Source organism: Nothoprocta perdicaria, unplaced genomic scaffold (assembly GCF_003342845.1).
Source record: "Nothoprocta perdicaria isolate Ctin4 unplaced genomic scaffold, notPer1 scaffold_44, whole genome shotgun sequence".
NCBI classification, from domain to species: domain Eukaryota; kingdom Metazoa; phylum Chordata; class Aves; order Tinamiformes; family Tinamidae; genus Nothoprocta; species Nothoprocta perdicaria.
In genome coordinates this window covers 2,809,297-2,833,543 of record NW_020455688.1, presented here as the reverse complement: position 1 = coordinate 2,833,543, position 24,247 = coordinate 2,809,297, and the positions used below count along the sequence as shown (strand labels likewise).

The following is a 24,247-nucleotide window of genomic DNA, read 5'->3' as shown; positions in this document are numbered from 1 at the left end:
GTGGAGGGTATGTCTAACCTCAGTCTGTGGTAGCATATTCTTGCATGCAGGTGCCTTCCCTTCCCTGGGCCGAGGGAAGCCGCTGCAGAGGCACTGAAGGGGATGCTGCTGAGATGCAATGGACTTCAGAAACTTCAGCAATCCAAAGCCCATGTGTTTTGCAGAACTGGAAGTAGCAGGTCCAGCTGCATCAGCATGGCTCTGAACCCGGTCTGAACCTGCAGACACTGCGCTTGAGCACAGCACCGAGGCTGCGAGGGTCTGAGCACTCAGCTAATACCTGTGCAGAGCCCTGTGCCAAGTGCAAGAGCTTTGAACTGGTGCTTTGGTCTCTGCGTTTCAATTTCTGGGTGTTGTTTCCCTGCTGATGTGCAGGATTTATTGACTTGTGTAGGGAATTCACTCTCTGTCACAGCTACATCAGCTGCTATCAGAAGCAGATAGCTGAGCAGGCCCCCCAAATTGTGTCACATAAGGAAGAAGCACTCTATGTTCCCCAGCAGCACCTGTCTGGTCTACTCCATCAAGTGCCTTGTCTGGCCTTTGCAAACAGAGGAAATACTCTGTTTGGTGCAGAAAAGAGCGATAAAACTGCAGGAATAAGTGAGTTCCGAATGAGCACAGAGCAGTGCTGTGCACTTCCTCATCATCCAAACCAGGATGAGGCTGAGATTTGTCCTGGCCTTTAGGCCACAGCAGAGGACTAAGAAGCCAAGAGATGGTTTCCAAGTTCTGCACACCTTTGGACAGGAAACATAACTGTTTCATGCCTCAGTTTCCCCATCTGCCCTGCAAAGGCTTCAGCAGTATTTGCTTGTTTCAAGGGTTTTTTTGCAAGATTTTTTCCATTAACACTTCTGAAGTGTCTGGAATTCCTTGGGAGGAAGATCCGCTAAAAATGCAGATATTACTGTTAAAAACAACTTGCTAAAAATAACTCCCGTGAAACATCTGTCAGACTAAGGAACTTGCAAAGAAGCTGTTTTATACAAATCCCATAAAGAGGGACCTGCACSAAGCTCACACTGCACATCTGTGACCAGCTCAGAGGCACAAGTCCCAGTGACATTATAGGCACCTTGCTCTTCCGAAGCTCCTGTACGTCCCAACCCGACCTTTGCTTTCCTGCTAAGTGCGCAGGGTGAGGTGTGCCTAAATATAGCAAGGAGGGCAGGATGTGCTGTTGCCGGAGAGAGATGAGGCTTGCAGCTGTTCATCACACTGATGAGCTGCTTCCCTCGCTGTTCCTGTGCCAACCCTGCTGTGAGGCAGGATCCACCTGGGGCCGAGCCGCGGTGCTCTCATTAACGCTGCTCCCGGCTCCATTCTGCAGGATGCTCCATCACTTATGCAAGCAGAAACTCCTGAATCTGCAAGAGGAAAAACCTCTGGTCTTGCTGATTGCCAAGTTCATCACTGCCTGTGTGTCGGGCGATTGCTGTGAGAAGCGTTAGCTGCTGTGGCAGCTCTTTTGGCCGAGCTGCTTGAGCCCTGCGATGAAGGGTGTGCAGCAAGATATGTACAGATAAAAGTCATGCTGTCTCTTTGATATCTCAGATGATCTTCGCTTGCTGTGAGCACTTGTAGCTCACTGCTACTACTGCCAGCTCTGCTGGCATGTAGCAACTTTCAAAGAAGAGAAAGAATTTGTTTGTATGGATGTGCTCTCTGTGCTGCTTCACCTGGTTGGTTAGAAACCTCTGGTTTATCTGCTTTCTCCAGAAGTTTCAGGTATTTGATCACGAAGAAGAAAACCATGCCACAGGAAATTAGGAACCATCCTTACAAAGCAAATAAGAACCGCCAGCAGTAGAAGATGGAGCTGGCTGAAACAGCATGAGCAGAACAAGCAGATTGAGTTGCAAACAGCAAATCTGCAGAAATCAAACCCTCTTACCAGAGAAATCATCACCAGAAAATAGGGATACAAATTAACTGAATAAAACATTCACTCTGGAAAGTTTTTCCCCCTCTCTTACCAGAACATGGAGTGGTGTCCATGCCATTCTTTCCAGCAAGTGTTGGGTCAAAGACAAGGAGAGGTCGATCTGTCAGGCAGAAATAAGTGAGTTTCTCCATGAGCAGCAGCCATTTCTTCCCCTAGATCAATCAGGGTCAGAGTTTGTGCCYTGGTGCAAAACACTTACCATTCCCATGGCTCTGTCCATATCATTTTGTCCAGAGGCATGAAAAGCCAGTTCTGTCCACAGCACCGAGGTCTTTGGGTTATTATTAGACTGTCACAGTAAAGGAGATGAATTGGCAGTTTTAAGGCATGTTCTAAACAAAATGCTGCCCAATCCATCMAAAGATGTTTACAATCCCCGATAGTTATGATTCTTCATTGAAAGAAGGATACACATTTTTCACTAATAGAGCTCCATCAGAATGTATTTTCCTAGATTTCATTACAGACTGTCTACATGACTAACATTGTAGCATCACTTGGAAACCCAAACTTCGAGAGTCTGGAAGAGCATAAATAATACGTATCATTCAGTCCATATTTTATTAAGTCAAAAAAGAAAGGCATGAATTGGGTTGAACCAATCATTTTCAAAGTCTAGGTATAAGGCTTTTCATATGAACCACTATTATTTCCACTTTGAGAAAAAGAGACAGCTTTTTCTAGCATAGTAGCATAACAGAAGTCAGATTTTGGTTCTACTAAGTGAATTTAAATGAGGATATTAAACTGTAAGTCTATTTCTCTTTTGTATACTCCCTTTTAGCCTCCATTAGTATAATGCCTGAGCGATCGATCTGTTCTGGCACAGTAGGGTGCTTTGGAAGTTCTCCTGTATTCTCTTACTAATGCTTTGTATCACGTAGSTGCTAATCTAAGTGTTCATTGCTCTCAAATGAAGAAGGTCCAGGTCCCTTCCAACACTGATCCCAAGTGCAGACTCCAGCCCCCTGATGCTTGTTGGTGCTTTCTGCAAGCCCCAGAGAGCACAAGAGTGAGTTCTGCCAGTGACCAAACCCACTTGTGGAAAAACCCAGCAAGTTGTCCAAGCACCCAGGCTGCCATGGCACAAAACCAGGCTCTGCAGGTGCAGGAGGTTCTAGTTGCCCAGTGCTGGGACAACTCATGTCTCCGCTGTAGAGATGAGTGACCCACCTTCTGCAGCCCATTCCACTGTGCATAGGACTGAGGGGCTCCAGATTTGAGGAATCTCTTATCAGAGAGATTCCTGTAGTGGTTTCCTCCATGCACAAGAGTGCAAACCCAAGGTTTCTTGGATTTCACCCCTTGTTTCACCCCTTGTTTCACAGGATGAGGATAATGAGGATCAAGCAGGATGTTAAGATTTCTTAGACCTGCTGGAATTGTCTTCTGCATGTAGATAGGATACTTTGGGGAACAAAAGGACTTGACAGCCTCTTTTTGTTGTTGCTCACATCAACCATTTACATGGTACTATGTTAAAATAAAACCTCTCATCAGTGTGTTACCTTTTTCCTGTACTTTGTGCTGGTGGACATGGCCACACTGACCATACACCCCAGTAAATATGGACCTATATGCTTAAAAGCACACGGTAGATTTTCATCCAAGAAACTACACAAGATCCTTTCAGTATTTGCACCTGTTGTATTAAAGGCTGCATTCACTGTAGTTAACTGCAATGCCAAAGTGTCTTTGGAAGATTTCATGTGTGAATGAAACTGGGTCATGTTTCTGTGAAATCTACATAAGGCATAATTAGCATGTCCATCAACTATCAAAGACATGATATATTTTGCAAACTGTTCATTAATTCTGTATCAAGCCAGTCACAGGTACAATGCGGTTTCCACAGCTGGGGGCAAAGGCTGTCCTGTTTGCAAACCTGCAACATCTGTGTGTTTGGAGACTTACTATCTTTTCTTTTTTAACAAGTGAAATGTAGATGAACATAGAAGACATTCACCTGATCTCTTTAAGGAGAGTCAGTAACTACTAATTACTAATCTCTTTTTAGTTTCATTTTGTGAATTATGAAACACACTTCAAAATTATTGAACGGATTGTCTGAACCACTGGGGAGCTGGTAAATCTTAAAAGCAATCAACTCTCTTTTCAAGACACATTGTCCTGTCTCAAAAAAAATTGCAGGGGCCCAGGCTGCTGATCTTTACGTCACTAAAATAAATGCTGGCTTTTCTAGAGATATGGGGCAGGGGGATGTGGAGCATGGCACTGGTTTCATAGACCTAGATTTAGGGTTTCTAGGTTGTATGCACTTATTTTTTTTTAATTTTCCTCCATGTTTAAAAAGGATTTGTGTAACAACACTACAATATTATTACACTTTGTAATTACACAGCCTAATTGCGTGATTATATGTCTTTACACTAATTATACAATTAAAAACCATTACAGAAATTATGTGAATGGATTTGAATCAATTAAAATATTTTTTACCTGATCAGGCAACTGACGTAACAAAAAAAGTATGGAGAGGTATCAGGTAAATCCGCATAATCTATGATGTCACCTCATTATGTTTTATTAAAGAAATTCTGTTCAGTTCTATATTCTTTGACCCTGTTTTACTTCATAATATGAGAAAGTATGAAGTATCACAAGTAGATCTTAAAATATCATCATTTTGTGTTTTATATTCTTGGACACCATGTCTTAACACTGYCTGCTTTGGCTTATCTATAGCAAAAGCTTCATGAGGAAGACCTGGTGCCTTTGTCCAGAGAGCTGGTAATGGCCCATCAAGCTACTGACTCACTGGGTCAAACCCAGTCCCATCTGGAAGCAAATGAGATGGTTGTGAATAGGCATGCGAATATTGCAGAACAGCAGAAAAGAATTGTAGAACAGGACTTTATGGGGAGATAATCCTTGCTAGTTCATCTGGAGCTGCCTATAAAGCAAGTCTTCTTAGCAAGAGCAAGCATAGCAAATGTGCTTGAATGGGCCAGTGCCTCTGGCTCAGGAATAAGCTCCTSCATTGCCCATGGATTCTCCATGTGGCACCTGGCCTGGTCCTGCTCTGGGGGCATGGTGGACCAGGAGCATCTTGCACCTCAGGCACAGAGGCAACACACACCAAAATAAATATCTCACCAGGTCTGCTCATGGGGACTCACAGTTCTTCCCTGCTTGGTAGTGGGAATGCTTTGGCAGTCTGTTGATGGGAAATTGCAGAAAAAAATAGTTTCCACCGGGCATGCTTCTGTTCTTTGGGAACAATGACATAATTTTTCAGGGCTGTCAGTGTAATATTTTCTGTAAGCACTAAGCTCACCTGAGGAAACTCTCAGCCCTGGGACATATCCAGAGTGAGAAAGGACTTGACTGGCTCATTTATTCCCAGCCTTGCCGAGGAGAAGTCGTGTTGTGATCACTTGTGTAAACAATGCATAAAAACAGCAATTTATTGTTTTTTTTTTCTTTATCTTGCCTTATTTCTGCCTAAACACAGGAAGATATTAACATTGCACAGGATTTGTGTTTAAATTAGCGGCAGATCTGTAGCCTAATTAATGCAGAAGAAGTTGTAGGTTCCCAACCCTGCCAACTGTGACTAAGGAGGCATTTTTCAGAGGCGAGTCTGACAGACTTTACAGTTCCTCTTTACATGTGAAAGCGAGAACATTATTTAGGCTTTGATAAGCAATGTCTTCTACCTGGAGCATAACCATTAGAAGCTCAACAGATGTGTTTCATGAGATATTATAACCCTTTCTAGCTCCCTTTTTTCCTGAAGGCGCAATAAAACCTTCACACAAGATAAAGATAGTGCGTCCGGCTTCCCTGGGCTTGTTCAGTTCCACGTAAATTTGTTCTATTTACAGTTCGTTTTGCAGTTACATTCTCTATTCATTCCATGTGGTTATTTTAAAATGTCTATGTCTGTCTCTCCCTGCATGTATCTCCCACTCCATCTTGGGCTATACCCTCACTTTGATGAACAGCAGGGTTATTGTTTTGGTGCCTTTTTCCCAATCTTCTTCGCATCTTGATCACCTCTCACACTTCAATCACATTTTAATTGGCTTCAGGAGATGTTCACATGTTTGCTCATGGTACCTAAGGGCACCCGCTGCAAGCTCAGGTAGGGCTGTGGACCTCAGTGCCTAATGTGGTTTCCCTGTCCCATGCTTCCTGGTGCTGTTTCCTGGTTTTGGGTACACCTCACCAAGGAGCAGGTTAAACCATCTCTCTCTTGGCCAGTATTTCATGCAGCCTTGAGGCTCGCTCTGGGTCTCTCTCCATGTGGCTGGAGCAGAATTACCGAATTACACAGAGATCTGAACCAGGGTCGATGTCTTGTCCTTCAGCTCTGTCTGGTGGCTTCAGCCCTATGTTTCCCCTGTGACGCAGGGATGTGGTCACACTTCATGAAGCAGGACCGGCTCTACCTTCAGGCTCACCGATGCAGGCACCACAATAGGGATGCAGCAGCACAGGCTGAAACAGAAGTCGCATAAATCCATGGGGATACTGGGTAACACTGGTGAACGGAGCCGTATCGCTAGCTAGTTGGCTAGCTAGCTGGAAGACAAGGCACAAGTTCTCCTTGTTTATCCTTGGCTGCAGCCACACTACCAGGGTGCTGCAAGGTGCCCATGGCTTGCCTTGGCATTTCCCTTGGTGCAGAGAGCAGGACCTTTCCCATTCCCTGCACAGCTGTAACCCCCATCTGAAGGAGCCGCTCCAGCAGTTGTGTAAATCCTTCACAGGCTGCAACAGCAGCTGCTCCTGGGGCTTTTCCCGTGGTCTCTGCCAGTTCGTTATCCATTCCAGCATCCCTCTGGCAAACCTTCCTCCACATCCCCTTCTATAGCTCCTGCTCAGTCCCCTTGGGCAATGTAAATATGAAGATTTTCATTCCGGCTGCACCTTTCCCCARTAAATACACACTAACTATGGTCTAAATTTATCCTCCTGATGGAATGTACCTTTGTTTGCTGGAATAACAAGATAACACAAACTTAACCTGCACTTTCTTCTGACCTTGGCAATTGTTCCTTCTGCAGGGCTCACAGGGAGCTAAAGAAAAAAATTAGCCTTTTGGACAAATGGGCTTTGAAAACTGTGAACTATTAAATATGCTTAGCAAGATGACTTAGATTAAAAAATAAATAAATAAAAATAAAAAGTAGTTGGAAATTAATCCAGGGATCAAGATTTTGTGGTTGCATCTGCCTCACAGMAAGATAGAGACATTCATAAATGTAATGACATGCAGAGATCAAGTTAAATTAGGCATCAAATACACTTGATAATATACTGTTACAAACAAAATAGAAAAATGAAGGTTTTATAATGGCAATTTTTCAAAAGAGAAATGTGGCAGTTAGTCTGGGGAGTCTCTTTTGCTGTGGGCATCTTCTCCAGGACAGGAGTGGGAGCAGGGCAGCTCACAGCACCTTGCAGTCATAACAGAGCTCAATCCTGCCTCCCTCATGCAGAGAAAAAATTACTTATTTTTTAAGTAAATATAACGGGACCTTTCCTTAAATATCTGCACTTTGAATAAGCAAAGCTGCTTAATCATCAGTTCTGGAGGGCAGATTCCTCCCTCAGCTCTGCTGCAGCTGTAGGATTTCCACCCACCCCATGGCCCTCGTCTCAGCCCCTCCRTCAGCCTGCTCATCCATCAGTGTCAGTCCCCCTTTCCTCCCAGTATTAGATTACTCTGTCTTTCCATAAATGATAGCTCAAACTCTTTTCATATGTTTATGCTGCAAAGAAAATGTGCTAAGAACATCATTCTCAAATATCTTGTTTTACACTTTGTCTTTGCAGAGGTAGCAATGACTGCGCCAGTCTGAAGCAGGACATAAGACTGGGCCAAATTCTTCAATTCTTCAAAATCTTCAATTCTTCTTTGGGCGGCACCAATTTATTAAAACCAGAATCATGCACCTTTCRTTTATTGAGTGTCATGATACAATCTCTTTGATACTAAGAAGATTTTATTCAGCCCTGACTGATTGAACCTGTCAGATAGTACACAATTAATTTGAAGGATTTTGCTACCCAAATAAGCTATGGATATTGTTTGTACATCTCAGCTACATAACTAAATTTGGGAAATCATTTCCAAAATGAGATTTCTGGTGCCTGGTTTCCTGTCTTTTATTTTGACAGGTTACCTCAAGCAGCTCAGTTTCAAACAGTGAGAATTTTCCATGTGCAGTTTTCGTAGAATCTCCAAATGGTTGAATGCTCCTGAGAAAATTTGGTACTTGAGCAAGCAGATCATTAAATCACAGTGCACATGTCAGCTAGACTGRCTGACACAGAAAACAGACTATGCTGTTGACCTTTATGCTTTTCATTGGTTTTCATTGTTCATGCTATACTAGGTTCAACAAGTATGGTGTGTGCACAGACTGCATAGAGCATCGCTCCTTAACAGGACCAAAAACGCAGAAGAAATGAAAAAATGATGAGATATTTTCTCCCTATTGGAACTCATGCCAACCTTGATAGAATCATTGTCGACTTTCTATTTTCCCCAAATATGTTCTTTCCAGAGCAAAAAAAAAGAAAAAATTTCACTTGTTCATTTTAAATAAATTTAAAATTAAGGGAATTATGCTCCATGAGCACCTGCAAAATCAGGCTTTATTTTCCATTCAAAAAGCTAATAATTTTTGACTTGAGAAAATGACTTGAGTTTTGCTGTTGTAATTAATTTGAATACTGTAAGCTCTTTAGGGTCACAGATATGTTCCTTTCAGACAGAAAGATTACTTTTGATCGTGGAAGATAACAAATGCTTACAAATCAATGATTCTGTATTTTTAGARAAAAGATGTACATTGAAATTTAGTGCATAGTATTTATCATTTTTAATCTATTCACATTCWAAAGCTAGCAGCGATGTAGAGAAATATGCACCAAGTCTAGATACCTTAGGGTTATCTTCATATGTATATTCTACATAATTATGTTGTTTTTCTTTTGGTATATCAGCATTAAGGAAAAAATATACTGGGACATAGAAATTCCACATAGTCAGCAGGCAGCAAACAACTTTATTGACATTAATATGGGAAGAATAAAATATCTCTGAATAAATTTTAACCAGAATGTTATATATAACATTATAATTATAACCAAAGGGTAATAAATTATAACCAAAAGGCCAATGTTCAGTTTGATCCCCTGTCATTCTGAAGCAAGCCTGAAGCAAAGCCTCAAGTATTCATAAGACTGATATGGTACTTTGTATCCCAGGCAAAGTGAAAAACACTTTGTGTGTTTTTCCAAACTAAAATTCTAGAAAAGCAGAAAAACATTATTATCACCAAAGTCAAACTGAGTAGATCCAAATCCACAGCAACCAAACTTAAGACCTTTGAGAGCCAGGGATTTATAGGCACTGACAGCCTGTGCTCAGAGCCTGAATTCCTGTCAATCTAAAGCATCCAGGATTTCAGTTTTGCCCCTGAAAGGTAGAGCATGCAGGTCTCCCCTCTAGTGGAGAACTTCCAAAAACTAAGAATGTTTAGAAAAATAAGAAACGGTCTTCTGTAAGAAGATAATCCTCACGATGCATTATTGAACATGAGACTTCTTAATAAAATGCAAATGCTTTGCACTAGTTAGATTCACAGAAATCTTACTGCTGGTGTAAGTTATACTGACAAAGAAATGACTGGTGGGAKGGAAGCTAGGGGAGGTCATATTTTGTGCCAAATAGCAGTGGCCAGCTGGGTCCTTAATCTCATATTGCACAAAGGGGACCCTAACATCATGGGCAAGATGAGCAGCCGTTTATCCATAGGAAGGTCCCAAGAAGGCAGAGGAACGGGTGACTTYGGGAAGAAATGGGTTGATGCAAATAATACTTTGGACCTCATGTCAAGAAAGCCAACAGGMGGATGGGGTAGGTGGGAATATAGGGCTTGCTGAGGACAAGATCAGCCCCCTTCCAGGTAGGGGGAGATAAACCAGGGCTGCAGCCTGAAGACCTCCACCAGCAGGTACTGCCTGCTGGAGGCTGGGGACTTCCTGTGCGCTCAGATGTCTAACACCTCTGCATGAGCAAATGTAAAAGCAAATTCTTACATGCATGAGCCAAAGCTGAATCTGGCTGTGACTTACTGCCTGGTAGTGAGGAAAACACCAAATGTCTTCTAAGAGCTCATTTTATTGCTCCTCTGATACATGACAAATGAAGGGTGATCTTCTAGGGCTCAGGCTTCTCCAGCTGATATGTGCTAAGACTTTTCTTCACACGTGCTAAGGATTGTGGTGAAAACCTTAGTATTAGCCCACTATACTTGTATTGCCCCTGCAAGGAGGCCTGCCAGGCTTGGGGAGAGGTAACTAAGCAAGCCATGAAGATACGTGGTGAATCACAGCAGAAGATTTCAGCTGCAAGYATGCGCATCCAGAGAGAAAGACTTGCTGCAGGACACTGGAGACCAGCAGGTCCAGATGACCATGGGCTTCAGCTACAAGGGTCCCTCCGACTTCTCACCCAATTGAGGTCTTTTCACTGCTCAGTGGATGGATTTGCTGTGTAGCAAGTGGTTTCTGCCTAAAAAACCAACACGGCAGCAGTAACTTCAGTGGGGCTCCAGGGCCTCCGCTGTTTGCACGTCTCAGTTTCAGGAAGCCCCATCACTTCAGTGAACAGCCTCTTGACCCCAGGATCCATCTACCGCACCAAGTGATGTATCTGCCAGCTGGAATATCCATCTGGGCAGTCAATCATTTAATAAGCCTTTCTTCCTACACAGAGGGTATTGATTTTTTCTTTTAGCCCTAGCAAGAGGCTAGATTGTCAGAGTAGGTGTTCTGCAGCTCTCGCTGCCTTTTCCTCACGTAGCCACTGTTTTATTTCCCTCCTTATGATTTCCATCATCTTTTATTGCTACAGATACACTTCCTGTCATCTCCGTGTCCTGAAGCATCTCATTTTCTTTTGACTTGTACCTTGATTAATGTCTTCATCAGTTTTGCTTTGCTTGGTGTTATTGTGGAGTCACTGCCCTAGAAAACTCTTTGCTGCGAGAAGCTTATGGGGTTTTTGGGTTTTTTTTTGAATTGGTCAATGATTTTTACTTCTCTGTTTCACTTTGGCAGTTCCATGKATTTTACCCTTCCCTTTCTAGGGTTTTAAATGGCCTCAAATATGGAGTTTGGGTCAAATGTCCCCCTCACTTCTGACTGTGTTAATTAGGATGATTTGGGAAAAGCCAATGCATTAGAGGGCTGCACTGGTGGTGGCTCACTCTAGAGATTGCAATTAAGTCTTTTAATTTACAGACAAATAATCAATTCTCCATTCTTTTGAAAACACATAATTGAATCATTAGTTTTATTGTTTTTATCCTTCTCTATTCTTTTAAAAAAATAAATGATTAACTGCAGTTTAGTGAGTGGCAGTGTTTAAAGAACTGCTTTTTTTTTTTTTTTTTTTTTGCTGCTGTGCTACCTGCTCTCTTGTCTCTCCAGAGTAGCTACAGCACCTGCTTTTCCTGGAAAATAATAGGAAGAAAATATACAGGGAGTCAGAGGTGGGGTGAAATGAGGAAAAGAGAGGAACTTTAAATTTTTATTATGTCCATCCAGGCAATTCCTTGCTGAGCTTTGGTGGGTGATGGTGGAGGTCACTGGTTGGGAACCACTCAGGAGCTGGAGGAAAAAATTCTCTATCCAGTGCTTGAAACCCTCAAAGATCCCAGGAAGGCAATCTGGGATAAAATAAGGAATTTAAAGCTGAATTACAGTTTGCAGTTAAACTCAGTTTCCTCCCATTCGCCCCACAGCTTTCTTTTCCAAGGCCTGCAGCAACCACACATAGTTACTAGATTTGTTTTGGAGTTTTACTCTTGCTCCTGCTGCAAATATATGAAAATTCTGATTAAAAAAAAAAAAAAAAAAAAAAAAAAAAGATTAACTCACAATAAAGGACTTGCCGTCATGAAGAAGACTAGAGTATCATGGTAGAATATTAGAATCCCCTGGTTATTTCCAGCCTAGTTTTCTTCTTACTAAAGAGGTATTTCTTGACAAACACARATTTATTAAGCCTTGAAATATTGTTCCATGATGCTGTCACCTTCCTCTTGCAAAACCAAGTGCGGGAGTTTTGCCAGCATGAGACTGACAACTGAAAAGCATCACGAATAGATAGTCAATCTCAAAGCAGGGGGGATCGTTGTCTTGCCACCACTGATATCGCAGCAGCCTTATTTTGAGCTGGGATTGGGGGGAGCCCTGGGCTGGCTCAGGATGGGCATCCAAAGGATGGCAGAAGGGAGGCAGCACCAGCATCCCCAGAGGGGCATCCCAGGCATCTGCAGGGCTGGTGCTTGGGAGACACATCCTCTTTTATCACCCCTTTAAATTTCCCCCAGTGCTGCCTGCACTAAGTGGGCAAAKGGCCAGGATACACACAGGAAAAACCATCTTCCTCCAAAAAGCACCATGGCATCTTCCCGCAGCCCTGCAGGCTCCTCAGTAGTTTGTTTCCAGCCTTCGCTGTTAGCATGTTTTACCTAATTTCCTCTTCAGATATATCTGGTCGMAGCTTTCAGCCATTCATCCTTTTCCACTAGATTAAAGAGCTCTTTTCTCCCTCTGAAGATAGATATTCACTGTAATCAAGACCTTTCAGTCTTTTTGATAAGCCTGACAAATCGTGCTTTTGAAATCTCTCTCCCCATTAGGTGTTTTCTCCAGTCCTTGGCCCACTTTCACTTTTTTTTTTTTTCCGTCTCTCACTTGGTTTTCCCGCAGCCCATCCCACACAGATCCTGAATTGCACAAGGGACAACCCAGCAGTGCCAGCACCACCGGCATGGGAAGGAAAATCACTCCCCTCCTCCATGTCACCATTCCCTATTTATCCATCCAAAATCTCAGAAACCTCTTCCAACTCCAGCAAGCCCTTGAGCCTTGTGTGTCTTCCAAATCATTTGAAGAAAAAAAAAAAGAAAAAAAAAGAAAAGCACACATTAAGTGCAGCCATTTTTATTTCTTCTTTCTTAAAGTTAAGTTTCACTTACTCTTGGGCTATATTTTAAAGCTGTGGACTAGCTGACCAGCAACCACATCTCTTATGGCTGCCTTGTCCTCATCATTTAACGCATCCTTCATCCGTGTGTCAGATTGTATCAGGCATGGGCTAATGCAGCTTCTAGATTGCTGTTGAACAGCTTCTGGCCTTGGAGCAATATCTGTGCACACTTACCAAGACCCCCTCCCCAAACCCCATTTAATGATGATTTATTGTCAAATTCTGCTCACAGAAAGCATTTTTAACAGTTTTTAATCCTTTTTTCACATGCATTTTTTTAAACTTATGTAGCACTGATATTATATCCTTCAATACCAAGTTAAGCACCTCRGAAAAGTCTTTTTTATTTGCATAGACTCAGTTATTTTCACAAGCTATAATTTTTATGAAGYCATAATATATAACCTGGGTAGGTAGCAAAAGGCTTGCCCACACTGCTGGCCTCAGTGTCACTGCTGGTTAGGCAGCTGGAAGCAATCTCTAAACTGCTAATATGCATGTTTCTGTGCAAACACAGGTATTCACTTGATGACAATTCCTTGGTCCATGCACCAGAAAGATATAAACATAGAGGGGTTTTATTTACGCAGGGCAGAGAGACTTGGCAGCCTTCAGAGCACTTTCCCTCCTACCTGGGCACAATGTTCAGCAATGTTCTTCAGCAGGTGCCTCGACACTTTCTGTACTGTGGGCTGGCTGAGGCAAGGAGATGGAGATGCTGCATGGGATCCTCCCAATATCCCTTCCTCACTGCCAGCGTTTAGCTTCTGATGATAAACACCCACCATTTAGGAGTCCCTGTTTTAAAATAGTTTTTATGGTTGGACATTGCAGCTTCCTTCCTGCAAAAAAAAAAATAGATGAAGTTTATCCCTAATGTATAGCAGCTGAATTGGATGCAAGGTTTCCTTGGGTTCCTTTGAAACCCTTCTCCCCTGTCATTGCAGACTTCTAATGGTCTCACTTTTTCACCTTTTTGTGATGGAATAAGAACTTCTTTCACATGTCCCAGCAATGCAGCTGCTGCAGAGGTGAGATGTGGAAAGCAGTCCAAAAGCCTGGCTATGTTTGATTTTTCAAAAGGATTTTTCACTTCCCTGGTATTTGGGAGATCCCATTCAAAATATCATGGGAAGAACTGACTTTCACAAAGAGCATGTCCAGCAAAATTAATCTCTATGCCAAGGAGTTTAAAGTACCCAACATCATCAGTTGAGATGTGGCCAGTTTGGGAAATCTGGCCACAGTGTTCAGCTGAAGAGTGAGGCAAGGAAAAGCTTTTCCATCCTGTGCGAGCTTCTATCGCACACAGGGATAACTCCAATGGCCTTTGTGGCTCTGCATCCTCACCATCAAGGTCTGTTCCTAGTTGGTGATACAGCTGTGTCGTGCTGACTGACTGCCTTACCAGCTGTGATGGGATGACCTTTATTGAACTCTGCTACGGAAGCTGTTCCACATTTTATAAATAACTCAAAATTCACTGCATGGGGGCATCTGCGCTAGGATCTTCTTCCTCTAATGTGAGGAGAAGGAATGGCTGCTTTGAATTAGACTCTTTGGTCTACAGGCTCTAGCTGTTAGGAAGAATGAAATATTCCTTCCACCTTCTGTTCAAAGATGACACCTTGGTTATAGTTTCTCTAAATGCTCTCTGTTGCAATTTTGTCTGTGGAATACACGTCTTTTATAAGTCACCTCAAACTAATTAGGTCTCTGATTTTACTGAGGAGATGAAGGAATGCACTGTCTGTGACCAAATTACAGGTCTCGCTGCACAGATGTCACCTATAAGCCAAGCTGGATCAGTAGTGGGAAGAGGAGCATGGAGGCTTTATTTAGCCATTACTGTGTATTTTACCACTTCTACAGTTATTGTGTTAAATTGCTGCTTGTGAAGAAAGCCCTGGAAGAGCTGAGATGCCAGGATGGCAGGAGGGAGAGTAGCTGTCATATGCTGGGTGGCTGTCAGCTCCTTAAATTTGGTGCTTGTTCTTGTCCATGCCAGCCCAGGAATTCAGGGGAGTTACAGCTGCTCGTCCCAGGATCGAATGTGGGTCGTCATTTACCTTTGAACATTTTTAATGATTTCCTTCCACACTTCCCTAACAATAATTATGCAACATAAGGGAATTAAAGCAATAACGCTGCAAGTGGAGAAGGAATTTGGCTGTGAGAAAGGTTCAGTTGGGTTCCTCTGCACCCAGCAGCTGGGGCCCGTGCTCTGCAGGACTGACAGCTCCCAGATCCTGCTGAATGAAGGGAAGGAAGGCAGCAATGCTCATAAATGCAAAGTGCTGGCCTGGCCTCCAGCATCCTGCACTGAGATAGTGCAAGGGACGCAGTTGCCTCGTACTCTGATGTCCTTCTGCTGGCCATGACAAAGGATAAAGACCTCAACAGCAGTGTCAGAGGGAGAACAACTTTTCTCATGGATGGAAACTTTATTGAAATTAATKAAATAGCCACAGTATTGCAGTTACCTGTGAGATTTATCAAATATTTATCCAAAAGCATTCATTTTAATCTTATGCAATTGTAGTCCTGGACTTATGCTAATTGAAAATCAGATTCTGATCTCTTATTTAGTGTACTCAATTGTTAGAAAACTTAATTTGTCCTGGAATACCTGTTTTGGCAACCGGACATTGCAATGTCAGCCTTTCCCTACATAAAAAAATTTGCTTTGAAACCTGATTACTCATGATTTCTATCAGATATGAATTTCAGGTACCGGGGAAGTGTATCACTGGGATATTTTAGATTGAAATTGCCTTGCTATCTGTTCTGCTGCAGCTCTCTTCCAAAATAGACTTTATGATATAAATTACCTTATAGATTTGTAAAGCATGACATAGAAACATTATATACCCTGTAAGTGCTTTAAAATTAATTTGTTCTTGAATGTGTCCATGTATGAATGAATGAATGAATTTGACATAAGCCTCTCAATTTTATGCTCCACTACAGAAGGTGTACAAAGTACAGACTGTAAATCAACCTCCACATTTGCTGAAATGACTGCTCAGCTATGAAAATAGTCTGGCCAATATTTAAAGAAGATTTAGATACAAAAATAATAACATGTGCAAGAGAGCTGATGTACAGCCCAGAGACATTCTAACCTAAGGTAGCATCCATGTGCAGGTTCTCCAGGCATGGGCTGGATTGCAAAAGGGCGAGGAGGTCACAGGGAGGCAGGTGAGATCRTGATGGTGCCTTGCCCATCGTGCTGGTGGAGCTGGTGCATCTGCCTTTGTAGGCAGAGCTTATAGGCATGAAATGCCATGGCAAGTGGTGGGTCAGATCTCTGAGATGTTTGGAGGCAGTAAGTAGAGTTTGGCATTTTTACCTGTTTTATTAATTAATAATGCATGTTAGGTCCATAACACATTTTTTTAGGAATTTGGGTCARATTCAGCAATAACTTTGCCTGAGAAATAAGATGGACCTTGGTGGTAGTTTTTCTTTCTTCCCATTTCTATTGATGAGGAGACTGTCACCCTGGGCTTCAGCCTCCTCCTGCTGTCCACCCCAAGAGGGCAACTTCTCATCATCCTGCCAGGGCAAAAGAAGTTGGACGTCTCCTCTTTCACTGTGACTTAATCTGATGTAAATCATTGCCATGGCCATTRTCCACAGACTGAAACCCAGGTGTGTCTCCACCAAATTGCTGGCCTATCAGGCTGGAGAGTCATTCCATTAAACACCTGATCTTTGCCTCTTGACTGCTGCATATGTTTTCACTAAGTAATTACAGGCAAAATAGTCACAACAGGAGAGTTTATGAACATCTTATGTCAGGTGACCTCAGACTGGAGTCTGAGGGAGCTTTTCCAGTAAAAGACAGACTTTGGCTCAAATCGCTGTATGTAGCAGCAGAGTGTGGTCTCGACCTCAGTGAATGCCTTTCCCTTTGAGCACAGGGTCAAACAAGAATAGCTGCCACATCTTGTTCCTCTGCTTTGTAATGCTGGTCTTTCTTCCTCTGCCTTTACAACACGTTGCTCAGATCATGTATTTTCCTGATCTGAAACCAAGTTTTTCAGGATTTMATTTCTGAAGGTTGATAGGAAACTTTTCTTTCTAGTTCTGTTGCTGAACTAAAAAAAGAGAAAAAAATCGATGATTCCTACAGCCCCGATGGTGTGAACTGCAGTTCACACTGCAGAGAGCGATATTAGCAGTCTAGGGAGACCTGAAACAAAAGCAGCAGCTTAGAAGAGAAAGAAACTCAAAAGGACCAGAGCCACCTGCCATAGAGACAAATATTGGAATCTATTGACTGTAGGGATTCAGCAGAGATATTGTCCTTAACATCTTAGATGAGTTCACTATCTAAACAGTAAACGTACACCTCAGAAGCAAAAAAAAAAAAAAAAAAAAATCTTTTAAATATGTATTAAATGTATGTTCTTACATTAACGGACATAATGCAGTGGTTTTTTTCTATGGCTTCATAGTTTAAATCAGTTTGGTAGGTTTGGGTGATGGAAATTCCTGCATCCCTGTTTTACATGACTTCGATATCATCCCTGTGGCGACTGTTATTTGCAAGTGGATAGGCTCCCTGGTTCTCCTGCCCATCCCTTTTCCCGCTAGCAAATGAGAAGGAGAAAAATGGAGGTAGGTCTGGCTTAAGAGTGCAGGTCTCCCTCCAACAAAGCTTTTAGGCATGTGATTAATCCATCCTCATTTAGAGAAGTGCTGAAGCAGCAAACTTTTGCTGTGGACACCCCAGGAGCATCACTCCAGCTAAGTCACTTTGTTAAGTGCTTTGCTGAGCACAGATGGGCAGTGGGAATGGGAAGGGCACTGGGCAGCTTCGGCAGCACCGAGGGCACAGCACCCACCTCTGGAGTCCATACGTGAGGAGCACGTTGTGAAAGCCAAGTCTTAACAAAAGCATCTTTGGTGAAATTGCCTGRCTTCTTTGGTGATTTCCATCAGCTCTTTGTGAGTTCTTCAAAGTTCTCATTGCTGACCCCAGAGCACCATCCAGCTCTCACTGGTGTCCTTCACCACCTTGCACATTCATAGCCAGCATCTGCCCTCAAGCCCGGGGATGGGGAAGGAGACGTGACTTGGGGCAAAATGTTCAGCCCCCAGGCCTCGACTCCCAGGTCCTTCCTCTACACAACTGCTTCGGGAAAAGCTCTTCTTTAGGAGATGTGCTCCCAAAAAAGTGCCAAAGATCACGTTGTCCAAGAGAAAGGCATGAATTGCTATCATATAAAATAATYGACTTGTGCAGCTTGACGTGCAGCAGAAACTTTGTGGATATGGTCGTATGATCAAAATATCCTTCTGTATCCATCCAACAGCTCCAGCCTCCACAGAGGCGTGTAGAGCTGCAAGGACTGACCTGTGATGTTTAATTAAAAACAACAAAATCCCAACATCATAAAGATCGTTTCCATTAGCAATCTGACATAATTTCTTATGTCTTGTTGCAAGACATTGGTGGCTTTAACACACTGGAGTCCTTCCTTTCTCCTCAAAAATAGAACTACTTAAGATAAACAAATATTTTCTATGCTAAATATTCTTAACCTAGAGCTTTCTCCCTATTCTTTTATAAATTCCTTGAGATTACAGAGGCTGAGCTGTCTTAAGAGGGATGAATTGCATATGATCCTGGAAAACAGCCATTGCTTTAGTTATTCTTCCTTTTGGTTGTGCTGGGATTTTAGTAAATAATCTGCATGTTTAATCAATGGAGACTAATTACAAAGACACATCACGGCATGTTTTGCTGTTGTTTTAAAGCCTGTTTGTTGCCACAGGCAGGGTGGCCTCATTATTTCTAGATGTAAATTATTATCTATGATAYATGTAATGTAGATTTTTACTGTAACCCTTAAAAAAAAAAGCCTAAAAGCATATTTTGTCACTGGATGCAAACAACAAAATGCAAATTTACAACAATGTAACSAAATGTGTAATTTACCCATGTGTATGACATTTCAGATGAAAGGGATTATAACAAACTTGATTACTTCTTCTCGCCAGTCCTAAATTCAAGGATCCCAAAGGATAGGAGATTCTGCTTAAAATAGCTCCAGAACAAGACTGCTTTGTACAGCTAAACAACAGCAGCCACGCGCTGTCCTTGGTTACCCCACTATAAATATAGACTCCTTTTAGTAACTCTGATAGCTTTTTTCCCTAAATTCATGGAGGCAGTAAAACAGTCACTGCTGTCCAAGCAGGCTGGTAAGAAAGCAAGAGGATCCAAGCCTATAAACCCATGCCCACAGGACTGGAGCTTCCCAGAGCTTCTCCAGGACGTGTGGGGCAAGATCATCAGTYCCAGAGCAGGAGGAGCAGAGATGTCCCCAGCACTATGTGGCAATGCCAAAGTGTCCTCGGTGGCAGCCCCTGCTGCCCACCTGCAAGAAAAGGGAGTCTTGTGTCCAGAGAAAGCTGGAGGATGCTTTTCCAGGGCAATTCCCCATACTCCCAAGCTGGTGCAATGGCACAAATCCCACACAAACCAGCAGTGGTTCCCCTTGGCCGGGCGCAAGACCGTCCGCACGCGCCTCTGAGCGCCGAGTCTCACGGTGCAGAACCAGCAAGATAAAATAGGGCAAAATCCTGTCAGTGACACTTTTTTGATGAATTATTTCACCTGAGGTTTTCCAGCATTATAAACGACATYGCTGCTTTGCTTGGCGCCTCCGTGCCCAGCCAACCTTCATGCAACCTGCAGCACCACGGGCTGCTCCATGACTCACTGCCTAAATAATAGCAGGAGACGAGGCAATTCCCTGGTTTAGGACAGACCAAGACACAGCTTCCAAGAAGGACAGAAACCCAGTGCAGTCTCTAAAAATAAATAAATAAAAGATAATTCTTCTTGCTTGCTGTGAACCTTGAGAAAAGTTAATAAGTTAATATGTTGATTTTTTTCATCAGAGACATAACTGTCATTTAATCAATGCATTTAGACACCTTCAGCTACTGTGACTAATCTCTTGGGTGTATTTTAGCGTTCTCTACGTTACTCTCAGAAAATGATACTCTGCTGTTGTTTTTGCTGTTTGTGGTTTATATCTCCAATCTACTTTTAAACTCTTCTCAAAAGAGTTTTTAAAGTGATAGTGGAACCATTGATCTATATTCATAGTTAAGAAATTACTGCTTTAAGAATAGTCTTTCAAATTCTGTCTATTTTGGCATCTCTTCCCAAGATGCTCTTGAATAGAAGCAGTTTGTGACGATTGATTGCTCTGCTTGTCATTCCTCAGGGAGAGCTGCTTTTATTTCCTTCATCCTTGTTACAGATTGTTAGCTGTTCAACAGCACTGTACATAGATGTGCAAATGCACCTCTTTTCCTGATACAAATCCTTCAGCTCTAGGTAATTTTTGATATCTTTCCTCATCAGGCACAAAAATTTTATGCACTTACGCAAAGCATTGCAAATTCACAAGAAAAATGTCTGAAGAGGCAACTGAAAATAGATGCAGTCATTTGAGTGATGAAGGATCTTCAGCCCAACAGGCTCCCTAAGGGCTTCAGGAGTGCAGGATAGCACAGGACTGGGCTTGCACATGTGCTTAACTGCAAGTACAAGCCATGGGTTGGTTTTAGGATCCGATCCATTAGGACATTTTGTACAAATAAGGATTTGGAGGTTGGATCTTTCAAATAGTGCTTGCAGTTTTGCGAGTATCATAAAAAATAATAACCATCAAAATCCACATTTATTATTACTATAATTTCTCACCTAGAAGAAAGACTCCCATAGGCTTGTGTGTGGTTTTATCTTTGATCTAACTGATTATTCCTATTTGTGATTTTTTTTTAAAAAAACATCTTTCTTCAACTATTTTTGAAGTAACCAGGCTATCATGGCGTTTCCAATTGGCCACAGGTGGAAAAATATTACCAAGAGTTTGGGTTCTGTCATGCTCAGGAAAAAATGCARTAAGGTACAATAAATCTTGGGACTGCTTTGCTTTTTACACATGTGTGTTTATGTTCTGTCACTATTTCTCCTCTTTTAATCCTAGTTTCTCCATCTACCTCTTTAAAACCCCATCAAACCACTCACTTGGCTTTCCAAGCTTACCTATGGGAAAAACGGAGGAACAAACCTGGGCAATTCWCACTCTCCTCTCCATAGCAAATGATGAGATTGTTTAAAGATGATACTACAATGTGCACGATCTCACTTGATTATACTTTAACTATTCTGTTTTTCCCTCCCTACCTCGCAGATGATGGAAATGCTTAAGACAAATTAAGGTAGTATGACACAGACTAATGTAAGTGTGAGCATGGCATCCAGGGGACAAGCTGTGAAATGTTTGCGYGCTTCTGCCAAAATACCTTGCATGGCTTTCTGCTCTTGTCTCGTGTTTCTGATGCCAGGCAGCATGTTGAGCAACATGTAAGCGTTTCGTCTGATAGCTATACCCCAGCTTTGGTCTTGTATACTCTTAATAAATCTCCCTTTTTAATAGCTGCTGCTAGTAGCAAATCTGCGAGCTGCATATGCTGTTCTTAAGTCATGCTCAGTGAAGCCCCCAAGGACCAGTTCCCCGTTGGGTTTGGTGGTTTAGGAACCCGCTGTGATGTGCTGGAGTTGCAGCTCATGTGAGCGGAGCCCGTTTCTCCTCCCTTCTGTGCCTGCCTCTGAGCAGCAGCTGCTCCTGCGCTGCCTTTTCTCGAATCCGAGCCTTGYCCCAGTGCAGCTGGCTGCTACCTGCATCCCCGCTGCCTACATCTCTGCCTTTGCRATGCGAATGCTTTGTCACCTATTGTGAAACATTTTACTGAATGTGACAGGTGCCGTATAGGAATGAAGAATATTGTGTTTTCGCAGTACTCTGTTACAGAGATTACCATRGACAAATATAATATTTGCCTGTGTCTATATATTTCTTTTAATTTGAGTGTGTATAACGCTTACAAAGATGAGGACAACCATAGTGGCCTGAAAGATACTGATGCCCACGGGTATCCTGGTGCTGCCTGTTACTGAGCAGCAGAACTCAGCTGCTTCTCTTCTCCCACCACAGCTGCTCATGTTTAAGAGCACTGTGATTTTTTTATCAGAGTGATGGTACAGGTTGCCCTATGGTTTGGCATAATAACCATCTTTGAAGATATTCAAAACTTGAATCGGAAAAGCCCTGAGCAAACAACCCCAACTAGACCTGCCTCAAGCAGGGGTATGGACAAGGTGACCTCCAGAGGTTTCTTCCTACCTACATTTTTCAATGACTCTGCAATTTAATGACTCTGCATAGACGGAGAGTGGAGTGAAGTGGCTCTAATACTTTTCGCTGTGCCTTGAGCTATCATTTGAAACCAGATCATCAGAGGCGACATGTCAGTGCACTGGTCACTGTTGCACATTTGAGRATAATAAAATGGAGATAATAAAATGCAGTTTATTTCTCTCAGCATATCCAGTTCAGCCATTCRCAGCTGGGCTGTGTGTACAGGTGTTGGTTGCATTTTCTTATCATGCCACAAAAATATAATTTCGAACCATTGTACTCATTGTGCGCAGTATGTGTGGAATTACAGAAGATGTTGTCTGAGAACAGAATGATTTATCAGAAACATATCTACCTTTTGAATTATTGGAGCTGTAACAACTGGCACTGACAGCTGTCTCTGTGATGTKTTTATACCTCTTCTCAATTTTCCCACATAAGATCCCTAGCTCAGTTCCTTAAGACACTAATGATTAGAACTGTCAGAGCTAGAGAAAATCCACCTGGTGAGCAAGGTCACCTTTCCTATTCCCAGTCACAAAGGAAAACACCAGGCTAACAAGGCTGAGGAAGCCCTAATTAACACCAACAGAGACCTAAAAGCTAGAGAAAACTAGGCCAGGCAAAATGCAACACCACAAAGGTAAGATTATTTTATGAAACCATTGCAAAAGGAGTCTGGAAACCRTGGTTTCAAATAGGAATAATGTTGGGGATGGGCTACAGAGGAGAGAGGGAATCAATAGCCTTGGCTTTGAGCTCCTTGGTGTGTTYCCATGAGCAGATCCCTGACACATGGCAGGCCAAACAGGTAGGAGCTCTTTAGGTGGTTGTTATTAAGAGGGCACCAAAACAACAACTTTTTCTCCTATTAATACCTGAGGAAATTTATAATGCTGCTTTCTGAGCTTGGCTCCTCCTGATCTGCTACACACATGCTGAGACAGACTGTCCAGCAACTCATCACCTCCTCTCCTCCTCAGTAGGAGGAGAGCATCCAACCAAGTTGGTTGCATCCAACCAAGTAAAACTAAATAAGATGATTTTCAGGGTAAATGGGTATCAGCATTTTCTCTGTCTGACTCTATTCCCCTTTGAAGATCCTAAATTTGCTATTTGAGCATTTCTATGCCACGATGCCACTGTGACAAGATACAGCTCAGCCTCCCAAAGCACCCAATTAAGTACTTTTGCTCCAAAATTCTTTCCCTAATCTGCTCTGAGTCTAAAGTTCAAAATCCTTGAATTGTGTCAACCCTCCTGGTAGCCACGTCCCTCTTCTCTACTCTTTCACCCCCAATTAGAGGGTTGTTGCAAACAACCATCTCTCACACACCAGTATTTGGGAGAGAATTGCTGATCCATGCAAGGTTGCAGCCTATTCATGTGTATAATTTGAGTATTTCTTGCTGATCTTGTTACTCAGCCATCTTTGAGTTCTGTGATCTGCAGTTCTGATACATCAGTTGTAAAAAGGCCTCTTAGTTGATTTCCCTTTTATGACAAGAATGTCTCCAACTCRGTTCTCTTATTTTATGAGTGAGAGGGAGTGGCTGATAAATGAGAATGACTTTTTTGCTTTTCAGCACCTTCATGTGATTAATAGAACATGAAACCATACTTTAAATTCTAGTGAGAAGGATTCAAATCAGATATTGCAAACAAAAATCCCACGACCTTTTCAGAAGTAGGGAGAATTGCTGACTCTCCTTGGGCACTGTAAAATTCCATCTTGGAGATCCTTAAGGGCAGGTTAGCCAAGCACGTCAGAAATGACTTTGGTATAATTATCCTGCCTTGGGACAAGGAGTGGTCTGCATGACCTCCTGAAGTCCTTTCCTGCTGTATTTCTGCGTGATTCTGTTATTTCAAATGATTATAACAAGCTCAGGCACAAAATGCAATCGCCAGTCTAAATGGCTCACGCATTAGACTGACACCAGGACAAATTCATAAGAGAGAAAAACCTGAAGGACCGATGCAGGCTGTTGAATGTCACAGCCTCTCACAGCCTCCACAGCCTGG

At 42.5% G+C, this 24,247-nt stretch overlaps 1 protein-coding gene across 3 annotated transcripts in view; it reads left to right on the top strand.

The window, feature by feature from the left end:
• LHFPL3 (LHFPL tetraspan subfamily member 3) overlaps nucleotides 1-24,247 on the top strand; it is a 232,929-nt gene that overhangs the window by 172,288 nt on the left and 36,394 nt on the right. The window contains exon 3 of one of the 3 annotated variants that reach the window (XM_026046398.1): nucleotides 21,215-21,242. The exons of 1 other annotated variant lie outside the window; for it this stretch is intronic. In XM_026046398.1, the coding sequence (XP_025902183.1) occupies nucleotides 21,215-21,231 (17 nt within the window). In that variant the 3' untranslated portion in view covers nucleotides 21,232-21,242. Of the gene's footprint in view, nucleotides 1-21,214; nucleotides 21,263-24,247 lie in introns of all 3 variants that reach the window. One more of the 3 variants, XM_026046396.1, reaches the window with a different exon arrangement.